At 44.8% G+C, this 25624-nt stretch overlaps 1 protein-coding gene across 6 annotated transcripts in view; it reads left to right on the top strand.

Moving 5' to 3' along the window:
• The window catches only part of CHCHD6 (coiled-coil-helix-coiled-coil-helix domain containing 6), a 471528-nt gene that overhangs the window by 195063 nt on the left and 250841 nt on the right, over window positions 1-25624 (top strand). For 4 of the 6 annotated variants that reach the window (XM_077451735.1, XM_077451736.1, XM_077451740.1 and 1 more), the window contains one exon: window positions 14960-15070. The exons of the other annotated variants lie outside the window; for them this stretch is intronic. In XM_077451735.1, the coding sequence (XP_077307861.1) occupies window positions 14960-15070 (111 nt within the window). The remainder of the gene's footprint in view (window positions 1-14959; window positions 15071-25624) is intronic. 6 annotated transcript variants of the gene reach the window in all.

Here is a 25624-nt window from a genome sequence, read left to right on the forward strand (position 1 = left end):
CCAGAGATAAATTTGTGTCAGGAGTTCAGAATGGAGCTTGTCTATTGTTCTTTTCCTCCAATAAGCTCTCACACACTGCAACTGCAGTCTCTCCACCCCTCTGTTTTGCTCCTGACAGATGAAGAAAATTTTTGAACACAATCTGCCCTTTTGAAGGTGTGTGGAGAGGAGAAGACTGCAAATAAACAAGTAACATTTATGTAGGGGGATTTGTTTCATCTCTGTGTATCATCTGAGGCTGATCGCTTCACTGGGTATATGTAAAATTTTACATCCACTTTATGGTCAGCAAAGACTGCCTGTGGTCTCTGCTTCTGATGTAAGGGGGGACTCTGATTGGGACCCTGATGGAAGGGGGACTCCTAAGGCACACTCTGATGTATAGGGAGCTCTGATGGGGGTCCTGATATTAGGTGGGACTCTTATAGGGACCCTGATGGAAGAGGGGACTGAAGATGGGACCCCTAAAGTCTACTCTCAAGTAAGTGAGGGCTCCAATAGGGATCCTAATGGAAGGGGGGTTTAATGGGGACTTGAATCAGAAAAGGGCTGGTGACTCGGATGCTCTTGACTAAAAGTCCTTTATTTCGTTACATGGGTACACAGGTACAGGCTATGCCGTTGCGTTTCGGCTAAGAAGCCTTCATCAATGCTCTAATGGGGACCCTGATGAAAGTGGGGACACTGATGGAAGGGGGATTCTGACAGGGACCTGACATCTATGGAACCAGCCACATAGATTCACATCTATGGAAAGAATGCAAACCGGCCACATAGGAAAGAGTGCAATTTCTACCTGATGCAGCAAAAAGAAAGCTTTTGTGCATCAAAACAGCCAGAGACTGGATTAACTTGAGGTGGGTAGGCTCTAAAATTTTAACTTTTTATTGCTGTTATTTTTTTACCAAGAAAGTAAAGCGGTAGTAAGCTTTTCTTAGTGCGCTGTCCCTTTAAATCGTTTTAATGAATAATCAAATCAATCCTAAGTTGAATTATTCTATGCGTGCAAAAGATGTGCAAATTATCCACTTGCCTACTGGGCATGTTTACCCCCTTCCTGACCAGGGCCATTTTCAGCTTTCAGCACTGTCGCACTTTGAATGACAATTGCACGGTCATGCAACACTGTACCCAAACAACATTTTTATCATTTCTTTCACACAAATAGAGCTTTCTTTTGGTGGTATTTAACCACTTGTCGACCAGCCGCCGCAGTTTTACTGCGGCAGAATGGCACGGCTTTTGAAATGACGTCGTGTAACATCGCTTTTCCCTGTGGCCACTAGGGGCGCCACCAGAGACATGAGCCCGCTGCTCGCCCCTGGAGCCGATGCGAGTGCCTGGCAATCGCGATGACCGCCGGGCTCCCGCGATCGCTTGGAACACACCGAGAACCGGGATCTGTGTGTTTACACAGAGGGGAGAGGGGTTCTCTGAGGGGAGAAGAGACATTAAAAAGTATGAACAGCGATCTGTCATCTCCCCTAGACAGTCCCCTCAGCCCTTGAGTTAGACCATGTACTAGGGAACACATCAACCCCTGGATCGCCCCCTAGTGTTAACCCCTTCAATGCCAGTGACATTTTTACAGTAATCCATGCATTTTTATAGCACTGATCGCTGTATTAATGCCAGTGGTCCCAAAAATGTGTCAAAATTGTCTGATGTGTCCGCCATAATGTTGCAGTCCCGATAAAAATTGCAGATCGCCGCCATTACTAGTAAAAAAAAAAATGTATAATAAAAATGCCATAAATCTATCCCCTATTTTGTAGACGCTATAACTTTTGCGCAAACCAATCAATATACGCTTATTGCGATTTTTTTTTTTTTTTTACCAAAAATATATAGAATACATATCGGCCTAAACTGAGGAAAAAAATTGTTTTTATATATATTTTTGGGGGATATTTATTATAGTAAAAAGTAATGCGTTTTTTTCAAAATTGTTGCTCTTTTTTTGTTTATAGTGCAAAAAAATAAAACCCGCAGAGGCGCTCAAATACCACCAAAAGAAAGCTCTATTTGTGGAAAAAAAGGACGTCAATTTTGTTTGGGTGCAACTTCGCAAGACCGCGCAATTGTCAGTTAAAATGGCGCAGTTTCGAATCGCAAATGTGCTCTGGTCAGGAAGGGGGTAAAATCTTTGGGGCTGAAGCGGTTAATCACCACTGGGCTGAAAGTTTTGAAAAAACTGGTAACTTTTCTGCTTCACTGAAGAGGCAGCACTGATGGATGGCAGTGATAGGTGGCACTGGTAGGCAGCACTGATAGGTGACACTGACGAGGAGGCACTGATTGGCAGCACGAGTTGGCACAGATTAACAGCACTGGCGAGCACTTTAGGGACTACACTGATAATCGGTGCCCTGATTTCAGTGTACGTGTCCCTTTAAGAGAAGCTGGTTATTGGCTCACTTCTCCTCTCATGCTGTCAGCATGAAGAAAGGAGTGCTGATAACTGGCATCTATTTACATCCATAATCACCTGTGATTAAGAACAGCTGATTGGCTCTTTACCTCAATCTTTGATCAGCTGTGTGCCTGCGTGCCGCCCAGCAGGCGCGATTGTGAGAGGCTGTGATATGACGGCCTCCCAGAACTAGCCCTTGCGCTGTAGCCATTATTTGGCTATAGTGCAGTTGGCAAGTGATTAAGCGGTATATAAACCACAAAGCAAGACATTGTGCAAGCAATGGGGCAATGTCATGCGATAAATAGATAAAAAATATACAAATAAATTCAATTGATGTCAATAATCCCCCCCTAAAAAAATCATAAAGAGTCTCTTAATTCAAAGGATCTTTGTATGAATCCTGGTGATATACAGTAGGTGCTCAGTGCTGAAAAGAGTCCTTTAAAAGTTCTGAAGTGCTCAAAGTGTTCCTTCAAGGAAAAAAAAAAAAAAAGATGGCCACTTACCAAACAGGGATGATCCCGAATTGCAGGGATCAAAAGAGCATGAAATCCATCTCTAGATGAGAAGCTCCCATACAAAACCAAATGATAGCAATATGCTTCTTAAAGTAGAATGTGATGGGTTTGATGGGTTATTTGAAAAATGGCTCTTGTATCATCATAAGATCGCTCTCCATAAGATCACATATGGAAGACAAGCAGGGAAAAACTCATAGCGCAGTAAAGCCAGATTTACTTTGATTAAAAAACAAGAGTTGCATATGTGGGGATCACCCCTTCAAGCACTTGGTTTCGGCAAGGGATAGACTAATACACTTCAAGTTTTTTCACAGAATTTAGTCCGGGCTTCAGTTATTTACCCGTCGGTCTCCTCGGAGTGCTGGAGATGCTCTTTTTCTCCGGCTGATGCTAAACACATATTCTGGGAATGCCCTCAGATCAAGACCTTCTGGGAAGGGGTGGCATCTTGCATAGAAGACCTACTGAAGGTGCCTATCCCAATATCAATTAGGGTATGTCTATTGGGCATGGTAGAGGAGATGGCTCCCTCCAGAGCTCTTAGCCCTTGTACACACGGTCGGAGATTCCGACGGAATGTGTCCGATCGGACCGTTTTGTCGGATATTCCGACTGTGTGTGGTCTGCATTGGATTGTTTCCGTCGGAGTATCCGACAGACCAAGTTTTCCAACTTGTTGGTAAAATTTTCAGACAAAATGCTCCGATCGGACATACTCCGATCATGTGTAGAGAATTCCAATCGGACAAAGTGCCACGCATGCTCAGATCAAATTCCTACATGAAAGCTATTGGCTACTAGCCTGAACGTAGTCCTATCGTAACGAAATAACGTCATCACGTTGGATTTTCCGACAACTTTGTCCGACCGTGTGTATGCAACAGTTTCGGACAAAATCCGACGGATTTGGTTGTCGGAATCTCCGACCGTGTGTACAAGGGCTTAGAGCTCTTAGAACGTCACTAAACATCCTATTCTTCTATGGGAGGAAGGCTATCTTAAATGGAGGTCTTCCACACCCCCCCGTGTACCTTTGTGGAAGGGGATTGTGAATTCCATGATGCTCTACTATAAGGCAACGTATCTTTCCAGGGGGTGCGGGAAGAAGTTTGACAAAGTATGGCAAGCTTGGTACAACTCTGATAAAACTGTTGGCTAGGTCAGCCTGCTGTCTCGTCTGCTGTAAATAACGGACCCCTGAGCCAGGGCTAAAAAGACCACTAATATCTCCCTGTTATGCTGAGGGTGGGGCGTATATAATTGTCCTCTGGGTATTGAATTAGACTGCTGGTGGTAGACGTGCACTGCCTTGTCGTTGCTTTGGCCACATTTGTATGTCCGTGGTCTGTCTCCCTCCCCTTTTTCTTTTATGGTGAATCTGCCACCCCAGAACTGTGGTGAACTGAGTTATGGGCTGTTGGGGGGGGGGGGGGGGTAGGTTTTTCAAAGAGTACACACAGTCAGCTGCCTATGTTAGGTAGACTGATCATGTTGTGTCATGTTTGACCATGTTGGTCATGGAGGGGCCTGGTGTGTCAGGGTCACTCTTTTTCAATGTTTGTATGTTTGTTTTAAAAATACTTTAACAAAAAGAATTTTACAAAAAAAAAAAAGTTGCACTTACAGATTGGAAAGATAGTGTTGGGGGGATGGGATTGTTGCGGTGCCAATCAATTTAGCAAACTCGGAGAGATTTGATTGAATGAGGGATAACCTAAAATATACAAATTTTTTTTTTTAAGAAAAACAAACTTAAAGAAAAAATTATTATTTATTAAATACCATAAAACAATGGTCAAAAAAGTACATAGACCAGAGTGTACATATTGTGAGTTAAAATACACGTCTATTCATTCTACTTGGTCGAGATTTGTTATCTGGTCAGAAATATCCCAACATGTTTCCCCATTACAATGGCTTCTTCAGGGGAACCAATATTCGACCCAAGAAGAGACGAAAAAGTAAACTAAAAACATGACAAAAGAGATAACACAGCTGTTAAATAGAGTTCATTATTAAGCGCTACCGGGCCCATTGCACTTACAATTCGGCAATATAAAAACGGCATAAAAAGTAAAACACGCTAGACGCAGGCATCTCCCATCCTGCCGGCACGTCGGAAAACTTGTTTCTGCAACTTTTACCTACAGGTAAGGTTATAATAAGACTTACCTGTAGGTAAAATTAATATCTCCTAAATGTGCGCCGTTTTGGAGATATTCCAGTGAGCAGCAGCCGGTGACGTCGCCAGCGCATGCGCTTTGAAGGCTCTGCATACTCCCGTCATCCCTTCAAAGCGCTGTGCCGCGGATCGTGTCTCCAGTGCGCATGTGCGGAAATGACATCATGGCGGCTCAGTCATTCGAGTGTCTGGAGCCCACAAACCTTAACAGAAGAGTCCCCAAAGTCAAGCTGAAAAGTTGCACAGGCTAAATGTGAGAAGGTGACAATTCCCTCTCTCAAGTAGAGCTGTTCTGGTGCACCGCTCAATCACCAAAACTCAGACCTGCCAGTAGAGTCCTCCCGCCGTGCAGAGTTGCAGTTGGATGATTATGGTCTACAAACACCAAAACACGGTCTTCCTTACACAGGGCTGGTGCAAGGATTTTTTACACCCTAGGCGAAACCTAATTTTGCCGCCACCCTGGCTCCACCCCTGACCCCACCCCATTTTTCCTGCCCATGTATACCCCACCTTTTTAATGAAGTGCCCATCAAGTGCAGCCTCACCAGTGCCCATCAAGTGCAGCCTCACCAGTGCCCATCAAGTGCAGCCTCACCAGTGCCCATCAAGTGCAGCCTCGGCATCGCCCATCAAATGCAGCCTCAGCATCGCCCATCAAATGCAGCCTCAGCATCGCCCATCAAGTGCAGTCTCACCAGCGCCCATCAAGTGCAGCCTCACCAGCGCCCATCAAGTGCAGCCTCACCAGCGCCCATCAAGTGCAGCCTCACCAGTGCCCATCAAGTGCAGCCTCACCAGTGCCCATCAAGTGCAGCCTCACCATCGCCCATCAAATGCAGCCTCAGCATCGCCCATCAAGTGCAGCCTCAGCATCGCCCATCAAGTGCAGCCTCACCAGCGCCCATCAAGTGCAGCCTCACCAGCGCCCATCAAGTGCAGCCTCACCAGCGCCCATCAAGTGCAGCCTCACCAGCGCCCATCAAGTGCAGCCTCACCAGCGCCCATCAAGTGCAGCCTCACCAGCGCCCATCAAGTGCAGCCTCACCAGCGCCCATCAAGTGCAGCCTCACCAGCGCCCATCAAGTGCAGCCTCACCAGCGCCCATCAAATGCAGCCTCACCAGCGCCCATCAAATGCAGCCTCACCAGCGCCCATCAAATGCAGCCTCACCAGCGCCCATCAAATGCAGCCTCACCAGCGCCCATCAAATGCAACCTCACCAGCGCCCATCAAATGCAGCCTACCAGCGCCCATCAAATGCAGCCTACCAGCTCCCATCAAGTGCAGCCTACCAGCTCCCATCAATGCAGCCTACCAGCTCCCATCAATGCAGCCTACCAGCGCCCATCAATGCAGCCTACCAGCGCCCATCAATGCAGCCTACCAGCGCCCATCAATGCAGCCTCACCAGCGCCCATCAAGTGCATCCTACCAGCGCCCATCAAGTGCATCCTACCAGCGCCCATCAAGTGCATCCTACCAGCGCCCATCAAATGCAGCCTACCAGTGCCCATTAATTCAGTTTCATCCGGGGCCCATCAATGAACGTTTGCTTGCTTCCATTCATTCGGGAGTCAGGACACAGACACAGTCCTACGCCGCCGCTGTGCCTCTGACCCTATGTGCGATTGGAGCGGCAGCTGCCTGCTGATGCTAAAACTTAGTTGCTTACTGCAGAGAGAAGAGTGAAAGAACACCAGTGGCCGGGCGCCCTAGACAGCAGTGCGCCCTAGGCGGCTGCCTAGTTTGCCTAGTGGTAGCACCGGCCCTGTCCTTACATCCACCTGATGTTTAATATGGAGTTGTTAGGAATCTACAACTCTGACAAGTCTACCGGAAACACTTCCTATATATTATGCAGCAAAAGACCGTCGCCTTTGAGAGTATTCTGACTTCTTTGGCCACAATATATTCACTATAAAGCCTAATTTGCATGAGAAACTTTGCTTTCTATACATCGTCAATTCTAGAGGGTCTTGACTATGTATCATTCTCTTCACCTTCTTTTTGTTTCCTATGGCCTTCCTTTCCCTTCCTTATAATTCTCTCTTTTATCTTGTTTTATTTTATTTTTTTCCCCAACATATGTCATTGTTTTTCCATCATTACTAATGTATTTCCTTTAAGTGCTTGGATGCTTTGGTGTACATTGCTCTAAGGCATTTACATGTGCATCTATTGTACTTCATATCATCTGTATGGCTGTTGCTTACATCTACCAGCCGTTCCTTATATAAAACCCTTCTGTGCACTTTTACCTACAGGTAAGCTTATAATAAGGCTTGCCTGTAGCTAAAATGAATATCTCCTAAATGCGCGCCGTTTAGGAGATATTCCAGTGAGCGTCGTGATACATCAGGGATTTATGTGAGCTTAACATTAGTAATGGTAAAAAATAAAGAGCTCTGTATTAGTCAAGCTTTTGATTTAGTCGTTGAGCCATTCACTGACCCTAAAAAAAGGTGAGAAGGTCACAAAATATAAATTGCAAATTTGGTTCATGTGTAAAAGATTGCAGTCATTTTGCAAGATAAATATTTACAAATTTCAGGAATCTGGAAAAGTTCATTACTTCAGCCCCGGACCATTTTGCTGGCCAAAGACCAGAACACTTTTTCGCGATTCGGCACTGTGTTGTTTTAACTGACAATTGCGCGGTCGTGCGACGTGGCTCCCAAACAAAATTGACGTCCTTTTTTTCCCACAAATAGAGCTTTCGTTTGGTGGTATTTGATCACCTCTGCGGCTTTTATTTTTTGCGCTATAAACCAAAATAGAGCGACAATTTTGAAAAAAAACGCATCATTTTTTACTTTTTGTTATAATAAATATCCCCCAAAAATATATATAAAAAACATTTTTTTCCCTCAGTTTAGGCCGATACGTATTCTTCTACATATTTTTGGTAAAACTTGATAAGCGATTATTGATTGGTTTGCGCAAAAGTTATAGAGTTTTACAAAGTAGGTAAAAGTTATAAAGTTTTACAAAATAGGGGATAGTTTTATGGCATTTTTATTAATATATATATATATATATATATATATATATATATATATATATATATTTTTTTTTTTTTACTAGTAATGGCGGGGATCAGCGATTTTTATTGTGACTGTGACATTATGGCGGACACTTTGGACATTTTTTACACATTTTTGGGACCCTTGTCATTTATACAGCAACCACTGCTAAACCAATGCATTGATTCCTGTGTAAATGACACTGGCAGTGAAGGGGTTAACCAGTGGGTGGCAGTGTAGGGGTTAAGTGTTCCTAGGGGTGTGTTACTAACTGTTGGGGGCTGGGCTTTCATTTAGTGAACACTGATCTCTGCTCCAATCACATGGAGCAGAGATCAGCGTCACTTGTTGCTAGGCAGAACGGGGAGATGCTGTTTACAACGGCATCTCTCCGTTCAGCCGCCCCGTGAGATGATCGCGGGTATGCCCGCGGCGATCGAGTCCACGGGACCCGCGACCGGACTCACAGGGGTCCCGACCAGCACGCCGCGCACGCCAATATGCCTGCCCGTGCCATTCTGCCGACGTACATCGGCGTGTGCTGGTCAGGGAACTGGTTAACTCACTGTCCTCTTTATTAGGTACACCTGTTCAGTTGCTCTGTAACACAAATTGCTAATCTGCCAATCACATGGCAGCAACTCAATGAATTTAGGCATCTAGACGTGGTGAAGATAACTTGCTAAAGTTCAAGCAGAGCATCAGAAGCCTTGCGGCTTCACTGCCCGTTTCCTACTGCGCATGCGCGGGTCGCGCGGCGCTTTGTGAATGGCTCCTTTGATTTCTGGGACACACACTTGTCCCAGGGGCCCGCTCGCCAAAGAGAAGGAAGTGAAGGAACAGCGCTGCGGAATAGGAAGAGGCAGATTAGGAAGACTGCCTAGCAACAGCGGTTTCAGGTAAGTTAAAAAATAAAAAATTAAATATTTTTTAAAAAATGTTTAAAATCATTTTAATGCCATTTTTTATTTTAGGGTGGTCCTCCACTTTAAGAAAGTGCTCAGGGAAGATGGGTTTGGGTTGGAGAGCAGACTTACCTTCCCCTCTTCCTAATTCCTCCTTCAACAAATCTCCTTCGCATCCCATAAACTACGGGAGCAGGAAGACCGACGGGCACATTTTGCTTTCAAAGCATTAGTGGAGAGAATGTCTGCTAATGTGATGAACTGGAGAAACATTTCTATTAGGATAAATAAAACACAGCAGATGTCAGATGTTCTCTGCTCCGTCTATGCCCATCTAAGTGCCTGCTAGTCTGATGTACAGTACATTATATCAAATTACACGGCACTTCTATGCAAATTACCGTTAAGTCTTCGCTTCTCTCTCCTCCATAGTTCTCCTTTTTATCTTATTTTAAATTGTGTCCTCGGAGTAAAATACATTCCTTGACTTTCCTCTGCATCTCGTTTATGGTGCGCGTTTTACGGCCTTCCCATAAAGCGAGTGATACATTGGATTGAGCAGTATAAGCACCCTAATTAGCAGCAGCGAGCAAAGCGGCATTCTACGTGGGCTCCCGCTTTAGCAGAGAGCCCAAGGGAACGGGAAGTGTATTAAAGGTGGAATTGGCTGGGGCTGACATTGTTATGACCCTGCGGGGGTTGTGCTTAACCCTTTTAAGGGAAGGAGATTTTGCGTCTTCTGTAAATATTCAGTGTCGGTTGGCACAAAATTGTACTTCAGAATAAGATGGACCCCTAAAATCGCCCACTGGTGACTCGTGTTTTCTCTGGGAATCCTGCAAGGGGGGGGATCACTGTGCTGGAGTTTGTACAGTCTGGCCCAGGAGAAGGGGAGTCTAGCCTGGCCTTGTAAGCCAGTTCTAATGCCGTGTTCTGCACCTGATCAGAATTCTCGTCGGAAAAAGCTCTGATGGTTTTCCCGTCGGAAATTCCAACGGAATTCCGCTCAAACTGTCTTGCCTACACACGGTCACACCAAATTCCGAATGAAGGAACCGAAAAAACTCTGGATAGCCGTACTCTGGATCAGGTAAAATAAGTTGTGCCTTTATTATTTCCACTAAAAACCCTTCACATCATACGAGTCACAACAGCAAAGGGAATGTAGAACAGAGAATACTGACTCGTTTCACGCTGAAATTAGCGCTTACTCATAGCTATAAGCTATAAGCGCTAATTTCAGCGTGAAACGCGTCAGTTTCTCTGTTCTACATTTCCTTTGCTGTTGTGACTCGTATGATGTGAAGGGTTTTTAGTGGAAATAATAAAGGCACAACTTATTTTACCTGATCCGGAGTGCGGCTATCCAGAGTTTTTTCGGTTCCTTCCTTCCTGGCTAGTGCAATCAGCCTGCCCCTGGGACCCCTATCTGTTTGGAGTGGCCAGTTTCTTGGTGGATCTGCCTGGAGCGGTGGATGCTTCTTTTTATTGTCGATTTTCTGGATTCTTCTGCACACACCAAATTCCGACCGCCAAGAACGCGGTGACGTACAACACGTACAACGGGACTAGAAAAAGGAAGTTCAATGCCCAGTAGCCAATAGCTTCCATCTCGTAGTTGAATCTGAGCATGCGTGAGTTTTTGCGTGTCGTAATTGGATACACACGATCGGAATTACCGATAGAACGTTTTTTCCATCGGGAGAATTGAGAACATGCTATCAAATTTTTGCTGGCAGGAATTCGGCCAGCTAAATTTCAAATGGATCATACACATGATCACATTTTCCGATGAAAAGCTCTCATCAGTCTTTTGCTGGCTGAAATTCCGATCGTGTGTACGCGGCATAAGAGATCCTGAACTGTGAAAGATGTGCCGAAAAAAAAAGTACAGCAAGCAAAAGAGCTCCTCACCAGTATTGCCTGTAGGCTCTGTGCAGTTGATAAACTCTCACAAAACATGGCAGCTATCAAAACCCATCTGACATGTGAAATGAAAACCGTAGAAAACACACCAAGATGACTATAGACATATAACCTATATCCGTGTTTCTCAACTCCAGGCCATAAGGCGCCCCCAACAGGTCATGTTTTCAGGGTTTCCCTCAGATGAAACGGCTGTGGTAATTACTAAGGCAGTTAAACTGATCAAATCACCTGTGCAACATAATGGGAAGCCTGAAAACATGACCTGTTGGGGCGCCTTGAGGACTGGAGTTGAGAAACACTTCACTATATTACCAAAAGTATTGGGATGCCTGCCTTTACACACACATGAACTTTAATGGCATCCCAGTCTTAGGCACCTTTCACACTGGGGTGGTGCAGGCATCGGCGGTAAAGCGCCTCTATTTTTAGCGGCGGTATGCGGCCACTAGCGGGGTGGTTTTAACCCCTGCTAGTGGCCGAAAAAGTGTTAAACCCGCCTGCAAAGCAGTGGCTCTTTGCCGGTGGTATATCCGCTCTGTCCCATTGATTTCAAGGACTTTTTTCACCGTCTCGCTAGCGCACCTCTCCAGTGTGAAAGCCCTCCGGCTTTCATACTGGAGTGAAAGGGACCGTTTTTTTCAGGCGCTACACAGGCACTATTTTTAGCGCTATAGCGCCTGAAAACCACCCCAGTGTGAGAGGGGCCTTAGTCTGTAGGGTTCAATATTGAGTTTTCCCATCCTTTGCAGCTATAACAGTTTCAACTCATTCTTCCAGAAGCACATTTGTGAGGTCAGGCACTGATGTGGACGAGAAGGCCTGGCTCACAGTTGCCGCTCGAATTCATCCCAAAGGTGTTCTATCAGGTTGAGGTCAGGACTGGTGGAGGGGGGATTATGTGATGCATACTAGCTCACTATACTTTTGTCTTGCAGGTGTTTTTTTAAATTTTTTTATAGTTGTATATGTTTATAGTTCAAAAAATAAAAACCGCAGGGGTGATCAAATACCACCAAAAGAAAGCTCTATTTGTGGGGAAAAAAATTTGTTTGGGAGCCAAGTCGCGCGACCGCGCAATTGTCAGTTAAAGCGACGCAGTGCCGAATCGCAAAAAGTGGTCTGGTCAGGAAGGGGGTAAATTCTTCCGGGGTGGAAGCGGTTAAGCTGCAGCTAAAGCCACCCAAAGCAAAGTCACTTCCTTTCCTCACCTTAAAAAACGAAATCAAAACCTCTGTGGTCTGGAGGTGTGAAACAAAGAAAGGAGATTAAAAAAACAGTCGGGTTCTCTCAAATAGACCATTTCCAGGTAGAGTAGGGGCATTTCTTAAGAAACAGTCATTTTAATTAATTGAAATTACTCAATTATGAGTGGAAAGTCCCACATCTGGAGTATCACTGTCAGTCACCATCTTGCAGCCAGATATAATCAACACATAGGTGTCATTGAATATAATAAATCGATACAGCATTTTGTATCATATTATAAAATGGGTATTTCCTGTAATTTATGCTTATTAATGTCTCAAGAAAATTCTGATCTACATTTATAATGGTTAATTTAAAAAAAAAATCTATATCAAAGTTAAACTCAACAAGAAATAAATGTATTATATTAAATAAATTAAATGAAATTATATTATATATATTATACTATTACAATATATATATATATATATATATATATATATATATATATATATATATATATATATATAAAAAATTCTTGTTGATAACTTTGATATAGATTTTTCTTTTTTTTAATTAACCATTTTAAAATGTAGATCTCTGGGTGGTGCATGGTGACATAGGGAGCAATGAGAGATATATATATATCTCAGTTCTCCCTATGTCACCATGCACCACCCACAGATCAGCATTTTAAAATGGTTAATTAAAAAAAAAGAGAAAATCTATATCAAAGTTAAACTCGATAAGAAAGAAATATATTATATTAAATAAATTAATTTATATTATATATATTATACTATTAAATTATATATATATATATATATATATTTTTTTCTTGTTGAGTTTAACTTTGAGATAGATTTTTCTTTATTTAATTAACCATTTTAAAATGTACATCTTTGGGTGGTGCAGCATGGTGACATAGGGAGGACTGAGATGACCCCCTTCTATGTCAGGGGCTTTCTGGATATCAAACCCAAGCAAGCAGTCATAATATATTATAAGCTCACATTTGTGTTGGAAAAATCCATTGGATAAATGTTGGTGCGCGCACTCCACACTGCGCAGTCACTACAGTGTTTCTCGTCCATGGTGTCCGATGAATAAATGTGGTACTGCCCACGCCCAGGCATCCACCTCGGTGCATCACACTCTCTGCTCTGCTGATGTCAGTTCCTGTTGCTGATGTCTGTTCCGGTATCAGCGCCATTTGCCTTCGCTGGTTCCGACGGCTTCTCCTCCGGTACAGGCTACATCCCAGGGACACCTGAAAAAATCGTGGTAATCCATGCTGGAGATCGCGGGAGGAGGGTGGGGGTTTGGGTTGAATCTAAATCATGATTCTATATACAATTAATCATGCAGCTCTATAGCTGTCTATCAGGGAGTTGAACCCTGAGATCCATCTTTTATATACATTTCTACGGAACCTTGTGTCCAGCCTTAGAACAAAACTTTTTTAAAACATTTTTTTAAAGTGCTAGTAATCTCCCCTGTGTGATTTTTACCTACAGGTAAGCATATAATAAGGCTTACCTGTGGGTAAAATGAATATCTCCTAAATGTGCACCGTTTAGGAGATATTTGCTTGTTTGTCAGCCAGTGATGCCACCGCCACATGTGCAGGAGTGACATCGCCGCGGCTCGGCCATTCAAGTGGCCGGAGCTCACTAACCCAGAAGGACCTGGTGAAGTTGGAAGCCCTGTCAGCGGTGACAGTGTGCCACTGGAAAGCTTTGCTTCAAGGGAAGTCTGCTGTCTTCAGTTTTATAAACTGTTTAGAAAGTTCACGTCCTGATCGAATTTTCTCTTCCTGATTCACCTGTGTAGATTATTGCCGTACACTGTGAGACAGCTGATTGGAGGAAAGGCACACACCCCCTCTCCACATAGGCAGATACTTTCAAAACTGTGCTGTGAATAGACCAGCTCTCTGCTAATCTATTTATAGCACCCTCCCTGACACAACATTCAGGCTGGTTTTATCACAGTTGACAGAGAACTTGTCAGAAGTTATCATGCTGATAACAGAAAAACGGAGCAGGAAAAAGCCACAGGATTTAGTGCTTTGAAGAGAGATAAGCCGGGAAGCCGAGACAGCCACCGAGGGACCCCAGAAGACCAGGTTCGGGGCCACTCTGTGCAAAACGAGCTGCTTATTTTTTTTTTTTTTTTTTTAAATCCCTTTACAACCACTTTAACTGTGCATGCAGCTACAGGGGTCAGTGGGGGCTTGGTTTAAAGCTAATTTATGACTTGTTGAGAATATGTAAAATCGGGAATGCCCATAGCTTGCCCACATGTTCACTTTAATGCTGAATTCCAGAATTTCAGCCACTTTGTAAAAAGTGCAGGAACACTGTGAGTTAAGTCCAAGTAGGTGCATGACGTTTCTTGAACTTATCTCTATTATTTATATGTGACAGGATTATGGCTCTGCCGGAGCATACACTGACACTGCGGGCTGTGAGAGAGGCACACAGAGCAGCTCCCCTCTGCTGCCCATTCGGAGAAGCCTTTGTATTTTGTGAATTAGTACACGTAATACAAAGGCTTATGTGATTGGACAGGAGCAGGGGGCAGGCATAGAAGTTGAAGAGGCTTAAACCTGGAGCATCAGTGCAATTAAACTGTCAGATATAAATAACAGAGATGCCCAGAAGAAGTTATGCACCTCCTTGGACTTAACTCATAGTGTACCTTTTATTTTTACAAAGGAGAAGAATTCCTGAAATTCAGCTTTAAATTGGTTCTAAAGACTCAAGTTTTTTTTTACCTTCATGCATTCACAGCTGCTTGCTGTGGGGGCACTCGGCAGGAGGAAGGGGGCCAGAAGTGCCGCTGGGGGACACAAGAAGAGAAGGATTCGGGGCTGCTCAGTGCAAAACCATTACACAGAGCAAGTAAGTATAAAATTTTATATATATATATATATATATATATATATATATATATATATATTTGTTTTTTTTAACTGAAACTTTAATATCACTTTAAGTTTAGGCCTTTTGGAGTCGGGTTGATTTTAAGAAATGGGTTAGTTTGTCTTCAGGGTAAGTAGTTGGCTCAAATGCTCATGACTGGTTAGAAGTCAGGGAGATATTCCCCCTTGTTTTTAATGTATTAACTTTTTTGAGTAATGAAAGCCCCCATACCATAAACTGCCAGCACTGGGTTCCTGGCACTGAAATCTGCATCGTTGTATTGCGGAAATCGTGAGGCTCCAGATCATACCTTAAACAGTTCTAAATTGTAAGTGTAAAAAAAAAAAAACTAGATTCACTGAAACTCTTAAGTTCCATACACACGGTCGGAAATTCCGATGGAAAAAGTCAGATCGGATTATGTTGGGGCGTTGTGTGCAGTATGCGTTGGCTCTATCGGACTTTTTCATTTGAGAGCTGGATCTAAAATTTTCCGACAGCAAAATCCGATCAGGCTTTTAGAGAATACCAAGGCACAAAGTGCCACGCATGCTCAGAAAAAATTTGGAGACGAAAGCTATTGGCTACTGGCCTCTTTGTAGTCCCGTCGTACGTTTTGTACGTCGCCTCGTTCCCTACAATCGTATTTTCCAACAACTTTGTGCGACCGTGTGTATGCAACACAAGTTTCAGCCAAAATCCACCGGAAAAAATCAGATGCATTTTGTGGTCGGAATGTCCAACCGTGTGTATGGGGCATAATGCTCTACCCCTAATGCCCCGTACACACGATCTGACTTACCGACAACAAAACCATGGAATTTTGTTCGAAGGTTGTTGGCTCAAACTTGTCTTGCATACACACGTTCACACAAATGTTAGCCGACAATTACGAACATAGTGATGTACTAGACATTCTATGTGGTTTTTCAGCTCTTTAGCACCACCCTTTCGGCTCCTTCTGCTAATTTCGTGTTAGTAGAAGTTTGGTGAATGTTAATTCGCACTTTTTGCATTTTTAATTTTGCACTATTATTATTATCCTTGATATCACGTGAAAAAAAAGCCTTTGAAATTTTGTTTGCAATAACTCCATCAGTATCAGCAGCAAAGCAGCTTCATTATTATCCTGTTAAAGAAGAAGAGAATGTGCGCTGCATTTGGAGATTTCCTAATTTTCCGCGTCACCAATGTTAATTTCTCCATTACGAACGCTAGTTTACAAGACCGGCCGCTTCTGAGCATGCGTGGACTTTTGTGCGACGGACACACGATCGGACTTTCTGACAACAAAGTTTTGTTGGCGGACAATTTGAGAACCTGCTAGCAAACATTTGTTGGTGGAAAGTCCGACAGCAAATGTTTCGATGGAGCATACACAGGGTCGGACTTTCCGACGACAAGCTCACATCCAACATTTCCCCGTCGGGAAATCCGACCGTGTGTACGAAGCATAAGACTGCGAATACTGACTGCTGTTTTTAAAAATATACCTTTTCCCTGTATTTTTCATAGCGATGATTTATTTCTCCATTGGTGTGTAAGTAGTTTTGCAGGCAGGTTCCAAGCAGTTAAAAGCGCAGAACAAGGCGCTGTGGCTGTAACTGGGGTAATCACGTCAAAGTGAGGCCTGGTATTTGTCAGAGAAAGATAAAATAAGTGGAGAGGAGAAACACAACACAATGAAAAGGTTTTCTCTTACCGCCCAAGGCTACACAGTGCATTATCCTGTCCTCGGCAGCAGCAGCTAGCGAGGAGACCAATGCTCAGTCATCGTGTTAGAGTGCTGTTTACCTGTGCCTGTCACTGTAAATTGATTACATTGAAGCACCCTTCCCAGTTCCCTGCTAAATGCAAACCAGTTTCCAGAAGTCACCTCTGCTTTTTTTTTTTTTTTTCTTCTTTGCAGACATTCAATTTAGTCTTTTATTTTGTTACGTTGATGTTTTACAGTGCCTTGAAAAAGTATTCATACCCCTTGAAATTTTCTATATTTTGTCATGTTACAACCAACAACGTGAATGTATTTTTTTGGGATTTTATGTGATGGAGCAACACAAAGCGGGACATAATTGTGAAGTGAAAGGAAAATGATAAATGGTTTTCCATATTTTTTACAAATAACTATGTGAAAATTGTGGAGTGCATTTGTAGTCAATACTTTGTAGAATTGCCTTTTGCTGCCATTACAGCTGCCAATCTTTTTGGGGACCTCTCTACCAGCTTTGCACATCTAGAGAGGGACATTTTTGCCCATTCCTCATTGCAAAATAGCTCAAGCTCTGTCAGGTTGGATGGAGAGCGTCTGTGAACAGCAATTTTCAAGTCTTGCCACAGATTCTCAGTGGGATTTAGGTCTGAACTTTGACTGGGACATTCTAACCCATGAATATGCTTTGATCTAAACCAGGAGTCTCCAAACTTTTCAAACAAAGGGCCAGTTTATAGTCCTTCAGACTTTAGGAGGGCCAAATGGGGGCCAGCGTGGGCAGAAAATGTCCCGGGCCCAGCATCAGTGAGAATAAATATGGCCTCGGGGTTGGTGGTCAATAGGAGTAGGCATAGTGCCCCTACTAGTAGGAGGAATCATATCCAATCATAGTTATTGGTGGAAGAAATAGTGCCCCACTTTTGGTGTCAGCAAGAGGAATAGTGCCCCAAGGGCCCAATAAAGGCTAGCAAAGGGCCACATCTGGCCCTTGGGCGGCAGTTTGGAGACCCCTGGTCTAAACCATTCTATTGTAGCTCTGGCTGTATGTTTAGGGTCGTTGGGGCAGAGGTTCACCTTCCAGCAGGACAGTCTCAAGTCTTTTGCAGACTCCATCCATCTTCTTATCAACTGACCAGCTTCGCTGTCCCTGCTGAAGAAAAACATACCCACAACATGATGCTGCCACCACCATTTTTTCACGGTGGGGATGGTGTGTTCAGGGTGATGTGGAGTGTTAGTTTTCCGCCACACGTAGCGTTTTTGCTTTTAGACCAAAAGGTTTGATTTTGGTCTCATTTGACCAGAGCACCTTCTTCCACATGTTTGCTGTGTCCCCCACATGGCTTCTCACAAACTGCAAACTGGACTTCTTATGGCTTTTTTTCAACAATGGCTTTCTTATTGCCACTCTTCTATAAAGACCAGATGTGTGGTGTCACTCGACTAATAGTTGTCCTGTGGACAGATTCTCCCACCTGAGCTGTTGATCTCGGCAGCTCCTCCAGAGTTACCATGGGCCTCTTGGCTGCTTCTCTGATTAATGCTCTCCTTGCCCGGCCGGTCAGTTTAGGTGGACGGCCATGCCTTGGTAGGTTTGCAGTTGTGCCATACTCTTTCCGTTTTCGGATAATGGATTGAACAGTGCTCTATGAGATGTTCAAAGCTTGCAATATTTTTTTTTTTATAACCTAACCCTGCTTTAAACTTCTCCAAAACTTTATCCCTGACCTGTCTGGTGTGTTCCTTGGCCTTTGTAATGCTGTTTGTTCACTAAGGTTCTCTAACAAACTTCTGAGAGCTTTACAGAACAGCTGTATTTAAACAGAGATTAAATTACACCCAGGTGGACTTGATTTACTAATTAGGGGATAGAGAAGGTGAATCTCCTGAACGGGCACATACAGCAATAAAAACTGACAGTTCTTCTAATCCACCTCACCTCTATCCAAAACTAAAAAAGAAGAAATGTTTTGCCTTTAGTTATACTTTAAAGGTCCTCAGGGGCGGGGACTACTGCGAATAGTACAGCATTATTTGTAAGTTTCCACAGAATATATTGTTACAACTTTGGTAAAGTGACTATAAAGCCTTCTTGCTGGCTTGTGTTATCCTTTGGGGAAAAGACAGGGCCTTTGCTGTCTTTTTCCAGTCTGTTTGAGTTGGGACAGAGTTACATGGAGACTGTCCTGTTTCCATAAAGAAAAAGCAACACTTTTAACAGCTTCCCGACCACTGTGTGAAGATATACGTCGGCAGAATGGCACAGGTGGGCTAAAGGGTGCACAGGTATGTCCCCTTTAAGAAGCGGCACTGTGAGAGCGCGTGCCGAGTTGACTATGACTGTGGGTCCCACGGACTCTGTGTCCGCCGGGAGCCAGCGATTGTGTCACGGAGAGGTAGAATGGGTGAGATGTCTACAAGGCATTTCCCCATTCTGCCTTGTGACATGACAGCGATCACTGCTCCCCGTCATCGGGAACAGTGATCGCTGTCATGTGAGTGGAAGCCCACCCCCACCCCCCCACAGTTAGAATCACTCCCTAGGACACACTTAACCCCTTCATTGCCCCTAGTGGTTAACCCCTTCCCTGCCAGTGTCATTTACACAGTAATCACTGCATTTTTATAGCACTGATCGCTGCATAAATGACAATGGTCCCAAAATAGTGTTAAAAGTGTCCGCCATAATGTCGCAGTCACGATAAAATTACTAAAAAAAAAAGATATAAAAATGCCATTCATCTATCCCCTATTTTGTAGACGCTATAAATATTGTGCAAACCAATCAATATACGCCTATTTCGATTTTATTTTATTTTTTTACCAAAAATATGTAGACGAATACATATTGGCCTAAACTGAGAAAACCCCCCCTCATCGCACCCCAGTGGTTAACCCCTTCGCTGCCAGTGTCATTTACACTAATCACTGCATTTTTATAGCACTGATCGCTGTATAAATGACAATGGTCTCAAAATAGTGTCAAGTGTCCGATGTGTCTGCCATAATGTTGCAGTCATGATAAAAAAAACGCAGATCGCCGCTATTACTAATAAAAAAAAAAAAATAATAATAAAAATGCCTTTAAACTATCCCCTATTTTGTAGACGCTATAAATATTGCACAAACTAATCAACATACGCTTAGTGTTTTTTTTTTTTTTTTTTTTTTTACCCAAAAATATGTATAAGCCCTTGTACACACGGTCGGACATTGCGACGGAAAATGTCCGATCGGACCGTGTTGTCGGATAATCCGACCGTGTGTGGGCTCCATCGGACTGTTTCTGTCGGAATATCCGACGGACCAATTTTTCCAGCTTGGCTATAAAACTTTCCGACAACATGATCCGATCGGACCTTGTCCAATCATGTGTAGAGAATTCCGATCGGACAAAGTGCCACGCATGCTCAGATCAAATTCCTACACCATAGCTATTGGCTACTAGCCTGAACGTAGTCCCGTCGTAATGAAATAACGTCATCACGTTCTGAACGATCGGATTTTCCGACAACTTTGTCCGACCGTGTGTATGCAACAGTTTCGGACAAAACCCGTTGGACAAAATCCAACGGATTTGGTTGTCGGAATGTCCGACCACGTGTACAAGGGCTAAGGATACATATCGGCCTAAACTGAGGGGAAAAAAAATTATATATTTTTCTATATTTTTGGGGTATATTTATTATAGCAAAAAGTAAAAAATAATGCTTTTTTTTCAAAATTGTCGCTCTTTTTTTTTTTTTGTTTATAGCGCAAAAAATAAAAACCGCAGAGGTGATCAAATAACACCAAAAGAAAGCTCTATTTGTGGGAAAAAAAGGACATCAATTTTGTTTGGGTGCAACGTCGCACAACCGCACAATTGTCAGTTAAGGCGACGCAGTGCCGAATCCCAAAAAGTGCTCTGGTCAGGAAGGGGGTAAATCATTCCAGGGCTGAAAGTGGTTAAAGCGGGAGTCCGCTGGGAGTGCGCGTTTTTCTTTTTTTTTCTTTTTTAAAAGCCAGCAGCTGCTGACTTTTAAAATAGTGACACTTACCTGTCCAGCGCGCCCGCGATGTCGGCACCCGAAGCCGATCTCTCGATCGTCTCTCGGGTGCTGCCGCCGCCATCTTGGGTATGGGAATCAGGAAGTGGAGCCTTTCGGCTTCATTTCCCGGTTCCCTACTGCGCATGCGCGAGTCGCGCTGCGCAATGAGGATGGACCCGCTGCCTCTGGGATCTGTGTGTTTCCCAGCAGGCAGCGGGGGACTTTCGGAAAGGGGCGTAATCTACGCCCCTTTCCGCAGAGAGCTATCCAGGAAGTGGGTGCAGATACCTGTACTGTACAGGTACCTGCACCCCCCTCCCCCCTGAAAAGTGCCAATTGTGGCGCCGGAGGGAGGGAGGATTCCAATGAGCGGAAGGTCCACTTTAGGGTGGACCTCCGCTTTAAAGATCTAGACCAACACAGGACAGATAAAGACTTCTATTTAATTTACCCAACACAGGAAAAATGGAAAATAGGAGCTGCTTAATCAGGCCATAGCAAGGTAGGAGCACAATGCTGGGGTAATACTAAAGCTGACCGGTTCTAGCTGCCCTGACTGGCTTATAATCCTTGGCCCCTCTATCCGGATCCCAGTGTAATAGCCGTACTCGCTGCACAATGATATCAAATGATCTTTTAGATTTGTTGAAGTAAATTAATTACATTCTTCCCCCCCCCCCCCCAACCCTCGCCTTTTTTTTCTGATGTCGGAAACACGGTTCCTCTGAGAAATCAGACAGTATGAAAGATGAAAATTGCTAGGGTAGCAATAGATAAAAAAAAAAAAAAAAGAAACAATTTGATTTATGGAGCTCCAAGAGAAAAGACGCCTCTCACCTACTTATTCAGATCATTTAATTTTTAATGGCAAATTTAATTAACAGTTCGCAGGGTCTCTGTGAAACAGCCACGTTCTGGAGTAAATTAGGCCTGTTTTATTTTTTATTTTTTATTTCTTTTGGTGGGATGATCAATTTTTTGTGTTCTGATTTCTGTGAAAAGTTATTATTCAAAACGCAAAAGTCAGATGGCTAGTTATTAAAAAATTACTCACAAATGAGTTTGTGTCTACATGATGCATATACAATGGATCTCTCTGCACACTCCTCTATGCTCAAAGTGGAACTCCACTGCATGCTTCTTTGTTTAGTTTTGGATACAATGGGGAATAAGTAAAGACACCTTAACTTTGCAAGCTTTATACCCCCCCCCCCCCCCCCACCTTCCCAAAAAAAAAAAAAAAAAAGCGAGCAGAAAACAAATGACTATTCACCAATATTGCCTGTTCCTTGCAGCTGATCTTTGCTCATTACAGGCATACCCCACTTTTAAGTACACAACGGGGTGTGTTGGCTAAATTTATATCTCACTTAAATGATTAACGATACAAGAAAAAAGTGATTAAACCCTTGTCTATATATAAGAATAAAAAACGAACGATAACAGTGCGAAAAGATAAACAATTACATTTATTTATACAGAAAAGAAACTTTAGAATAATTAGAACGTCATCATATATCTCAAGTGATGTTACAGGTACAGTGTTGTTTAGCCTGCAAAGATAATTTAGGCCATATGGTTACAATAGACATACACTATCAATAGGGTTATCAATATTTCAAGACAAATCCTAGGAAAGAAATAGGTTAGAGATAGAAATAGGTTAGAGATACAAGTATACTGTCAGGGTCGTTACCTGGATGGTCGCGGTGCTGCCCGTGTTGGTGCGCGCCGATGTCCTGCGGTGCGTGCTGGGGTGCGTGTTCCTGTGCGTGCGGTGTTGCGCGCTCCTGTGGGCGCTGGTGCGCGTCAGTGTGTGCCCTCGCGTGCCCCTGCTGGCGCTGGTGCGCGTCAGCGCGCTGTGGTGGGCACTTCGGGTACCGCTGGTGTGTCTGCCGGCGTTCAGGGGCGCGCGCGCGCGCCTATGCGCGCGTCGGCGCGCGCCCGTGCGCGTCGGCGCACGCCCGTGCGCGGTGCTTGGCGCCAAACGGCCTATTTAGGTCTGCCACTGACATCTCCCAGGTGCTGCCTGATCAACAGCTTCTCGGTTCCTGTCCCGTTGTTCGTATCCTGTGTTCCTGTTTGCTTACCTCCTGACGACCCGGCTTTCCCTTGACACCGCTGACCTCTGCCTGCATCTGACCTCCGCCTGTTTGACCTCTCTTTTGCCTGCTCCTTCTGTGCCTCTGCTGCCCGCCTGTTGCCGTACCCTGCCTGCACCCAGACTTGCCTGCTCTGCTCCTGTTCTGTACCCAGTTGCCTGTGTCCTATCTACACACCTGCTGCCAGAAGCTTCCTGCAAGTTCCTGCTCCTGGAGCCATATCACAGGCTCTCTTACCACTCCGCACTCTCAGCCACCTGTCTGCTCTATCAGGGGTTGTAAGTCGGACACTTATGGGAGACCACCCTCTGCCCAAGCGGATTCATCGGTTCGGTAAGTGCCAGCCTGACAGTATCAGGCAGCCATGACTGAGTCCGGGCAGGGGGCCTCCCCTATGGATGAGTTATGCAGACATTTGGCCGGTCTGACCCAAGCCGTGAAGAGTCTCCAGGATGGCTACTCAAGGTTGGAGGAGCAAGTCCAAGCCTTGTCCTCCTCATCTAACCCTCAAGGAACCTCCCCCACCGGTCTTTCATCTGCACCCTCCGTAGTGATGCTTCCTCCAGAGCCAAGGGTACCTACACCCGAGAGGTTTTCTGGCGATCGCACCAAGTATCGTGCGTTTCGCAACTCCTGCGAATTGTACTTCGCACTGCAGCCCCGGACATTCTCTCTAGAGGCAACCAAGGTGGGCTTTGTGATATCCCTGTTGTCCGGCGAGCCTCAAACCTGGGCCCATCGTTTATTGGAGCAGAAATCTGGAACCCTGGATAGCCTTGACAACTTCTTCTTGGCCATGTCTCAGCTCTATGAGGACCCTCAGTTGACTGCGACTGCAGAAGCCGCACTACACTCTCTCCAACAAGGTCGCAGAGCGGCCGAGGACTATGCAGTGGAGTTTCGCCGTTGGAGCTCCGACACGGATTGGAATGACGCCGCCTTGCGTCACCAATTCCGGATGGGACTTTCTGACCCCCTTAAGGATGAGTTGGCACGGGTAGGAATACCACAAACCCTGGACGAGTTAGTCAACCTCTCCATTCAGATTGACCGCCGGTTAAGGGAACGCCGGTCGGAGAGGTCCTCCAGCCACTTCCGTCCCACCTGGGTGCTCCCCAAGGTTCCCAGTTCTGCTGGTCAGTTCTCTTCTACCTCTTCTGCCCCCGCTCAGGAAGCTCCGGAACCAATGCAGCTCGGGTTACTCCGGCCCTCGTTGACCCCTGAAGAAAAGCAGCGCAGACGTACCCTTAACTTATGTCTCTACTGTGGTGAACCTGGGCACTATGTCAGGGCTTGCCCCAACAAGACACGTAAGTGTGTTTCCTCTTCCTTCACGTGTGCCTCTGTTCTACGAAAACCCAGTTCTCACCTTGCCCTTCTCCTCACTTTGCAGCTTCCAGGAGGGAGTTTTCCAGTGTCAGCCATCATTGACTCCGGAGCATGCAGCTGCTTTATCGATCTGACTTTCGCTGCCAACCATCACATCTCGCTCATACCCAAGGCCCAGGGGCTTGCTGTACATCTAGCCGATGGCTCCGCCCTTAGTTCCGGTCCTGTCACTCAAGAGACTGTTCCTCTGCTGGCTACTATGGGCACCTGTCACCAGGAGCACCTGCGTCTGGATGCCATCTCCTCCCCCTTGTTTCCAATTATCCTGGGGATACCCTGGTTGCAGGCCCACAATCCAAGCATTAACTGGGCCACAGGAGAAATCAAGTTTCTCTCCGATTACTGTCAACAACACTGCTTGGCCCGACCGACATGCAACTCCTCTTCACTTCTCTGTTTGGATGTCGATCCAAAATTGCTTCAGACCGTTCCGGAACCCTACAAGGACTTTGTGGATGTTTTCAGCAAGAAAGGCGCAGATATTCTTCCCCCCCACAGGCCTTATGACTGCCCTATTGAACTGTTACCAGGTACCGAAGTCCCCTTTGGGAGAATTTTTCCATTAACGGAACAGGAGTTAGGCACGCTGAAGGAGTATATTGACGAAAACCTAAAGAAAGGGTTTATCCGTCCTTCTACTTCCCCTGCCGGTGCTGGCATTTTTTTTGTCGGAAAAAAAGGACCATTCCTTACGTCCCTGCATTGACTATCGGGAATTGAATAAGATAACTGTCAAAAATCGTTACCCTTTACCCCTAGTACCCGAGTTGTTCCAGAGGCTGGGGTCTGCAGTCATCTTTTCGAAATTGGATCTTCGCGGAGCTTACAATTTAATCCGTATCCGAGAGGGAGACGAGTGGAAGACAGCGTTTCGTACTCGTTTTGGGCACTACGAGTACCTTGTCATGCCCTTCGGGCTGTGTAATGCACCCGCAACCTTTCAACATTTTGTCAACGATATCTTCCGCGACTACCTGGACCTATACGTAATTGCATACCTGGACGATATCCTAATCTTTTCCTCATCCTTGGAAGACCATCGTAGACATGTCCGTAGTGTGCTAGCTCGTCTCAGGGTACACGGGCTCTACGCGAAACTCGAAAAATGCGAGTTTGAACGCCAGTCCATCCAATTCCTGGGCCTGGTTATATCTGTGGAGGGCATCAAGATGGACCCCCAAAAAGTATCTGCCATCCTGGACTGGCCTGCACCTGTGGACAGGAAGGGCGTACAACGTTTTGTCGGTTTTTCCAACTTTTACCGGAAATTTATCAGGGGCTTCTCTGCGATTATTGCTCC

Source organism: Lithobates pipiens, unplaced genomic scaffold (genome assembly GCF_037356315.1).
Source record: "Lithobates pipiens isolate NorthernLeopardFrog02 unplaced genomic scaffold, aLitPip1_a1.2 Scaffold_23, whole genome shotgun sequence".
Taxonomy (NCBI): Eukaryota; Metazoa; Chordata; class Amphibia; order Anura; family Ranidae; genus Lithobates; species Lithobates pipiens.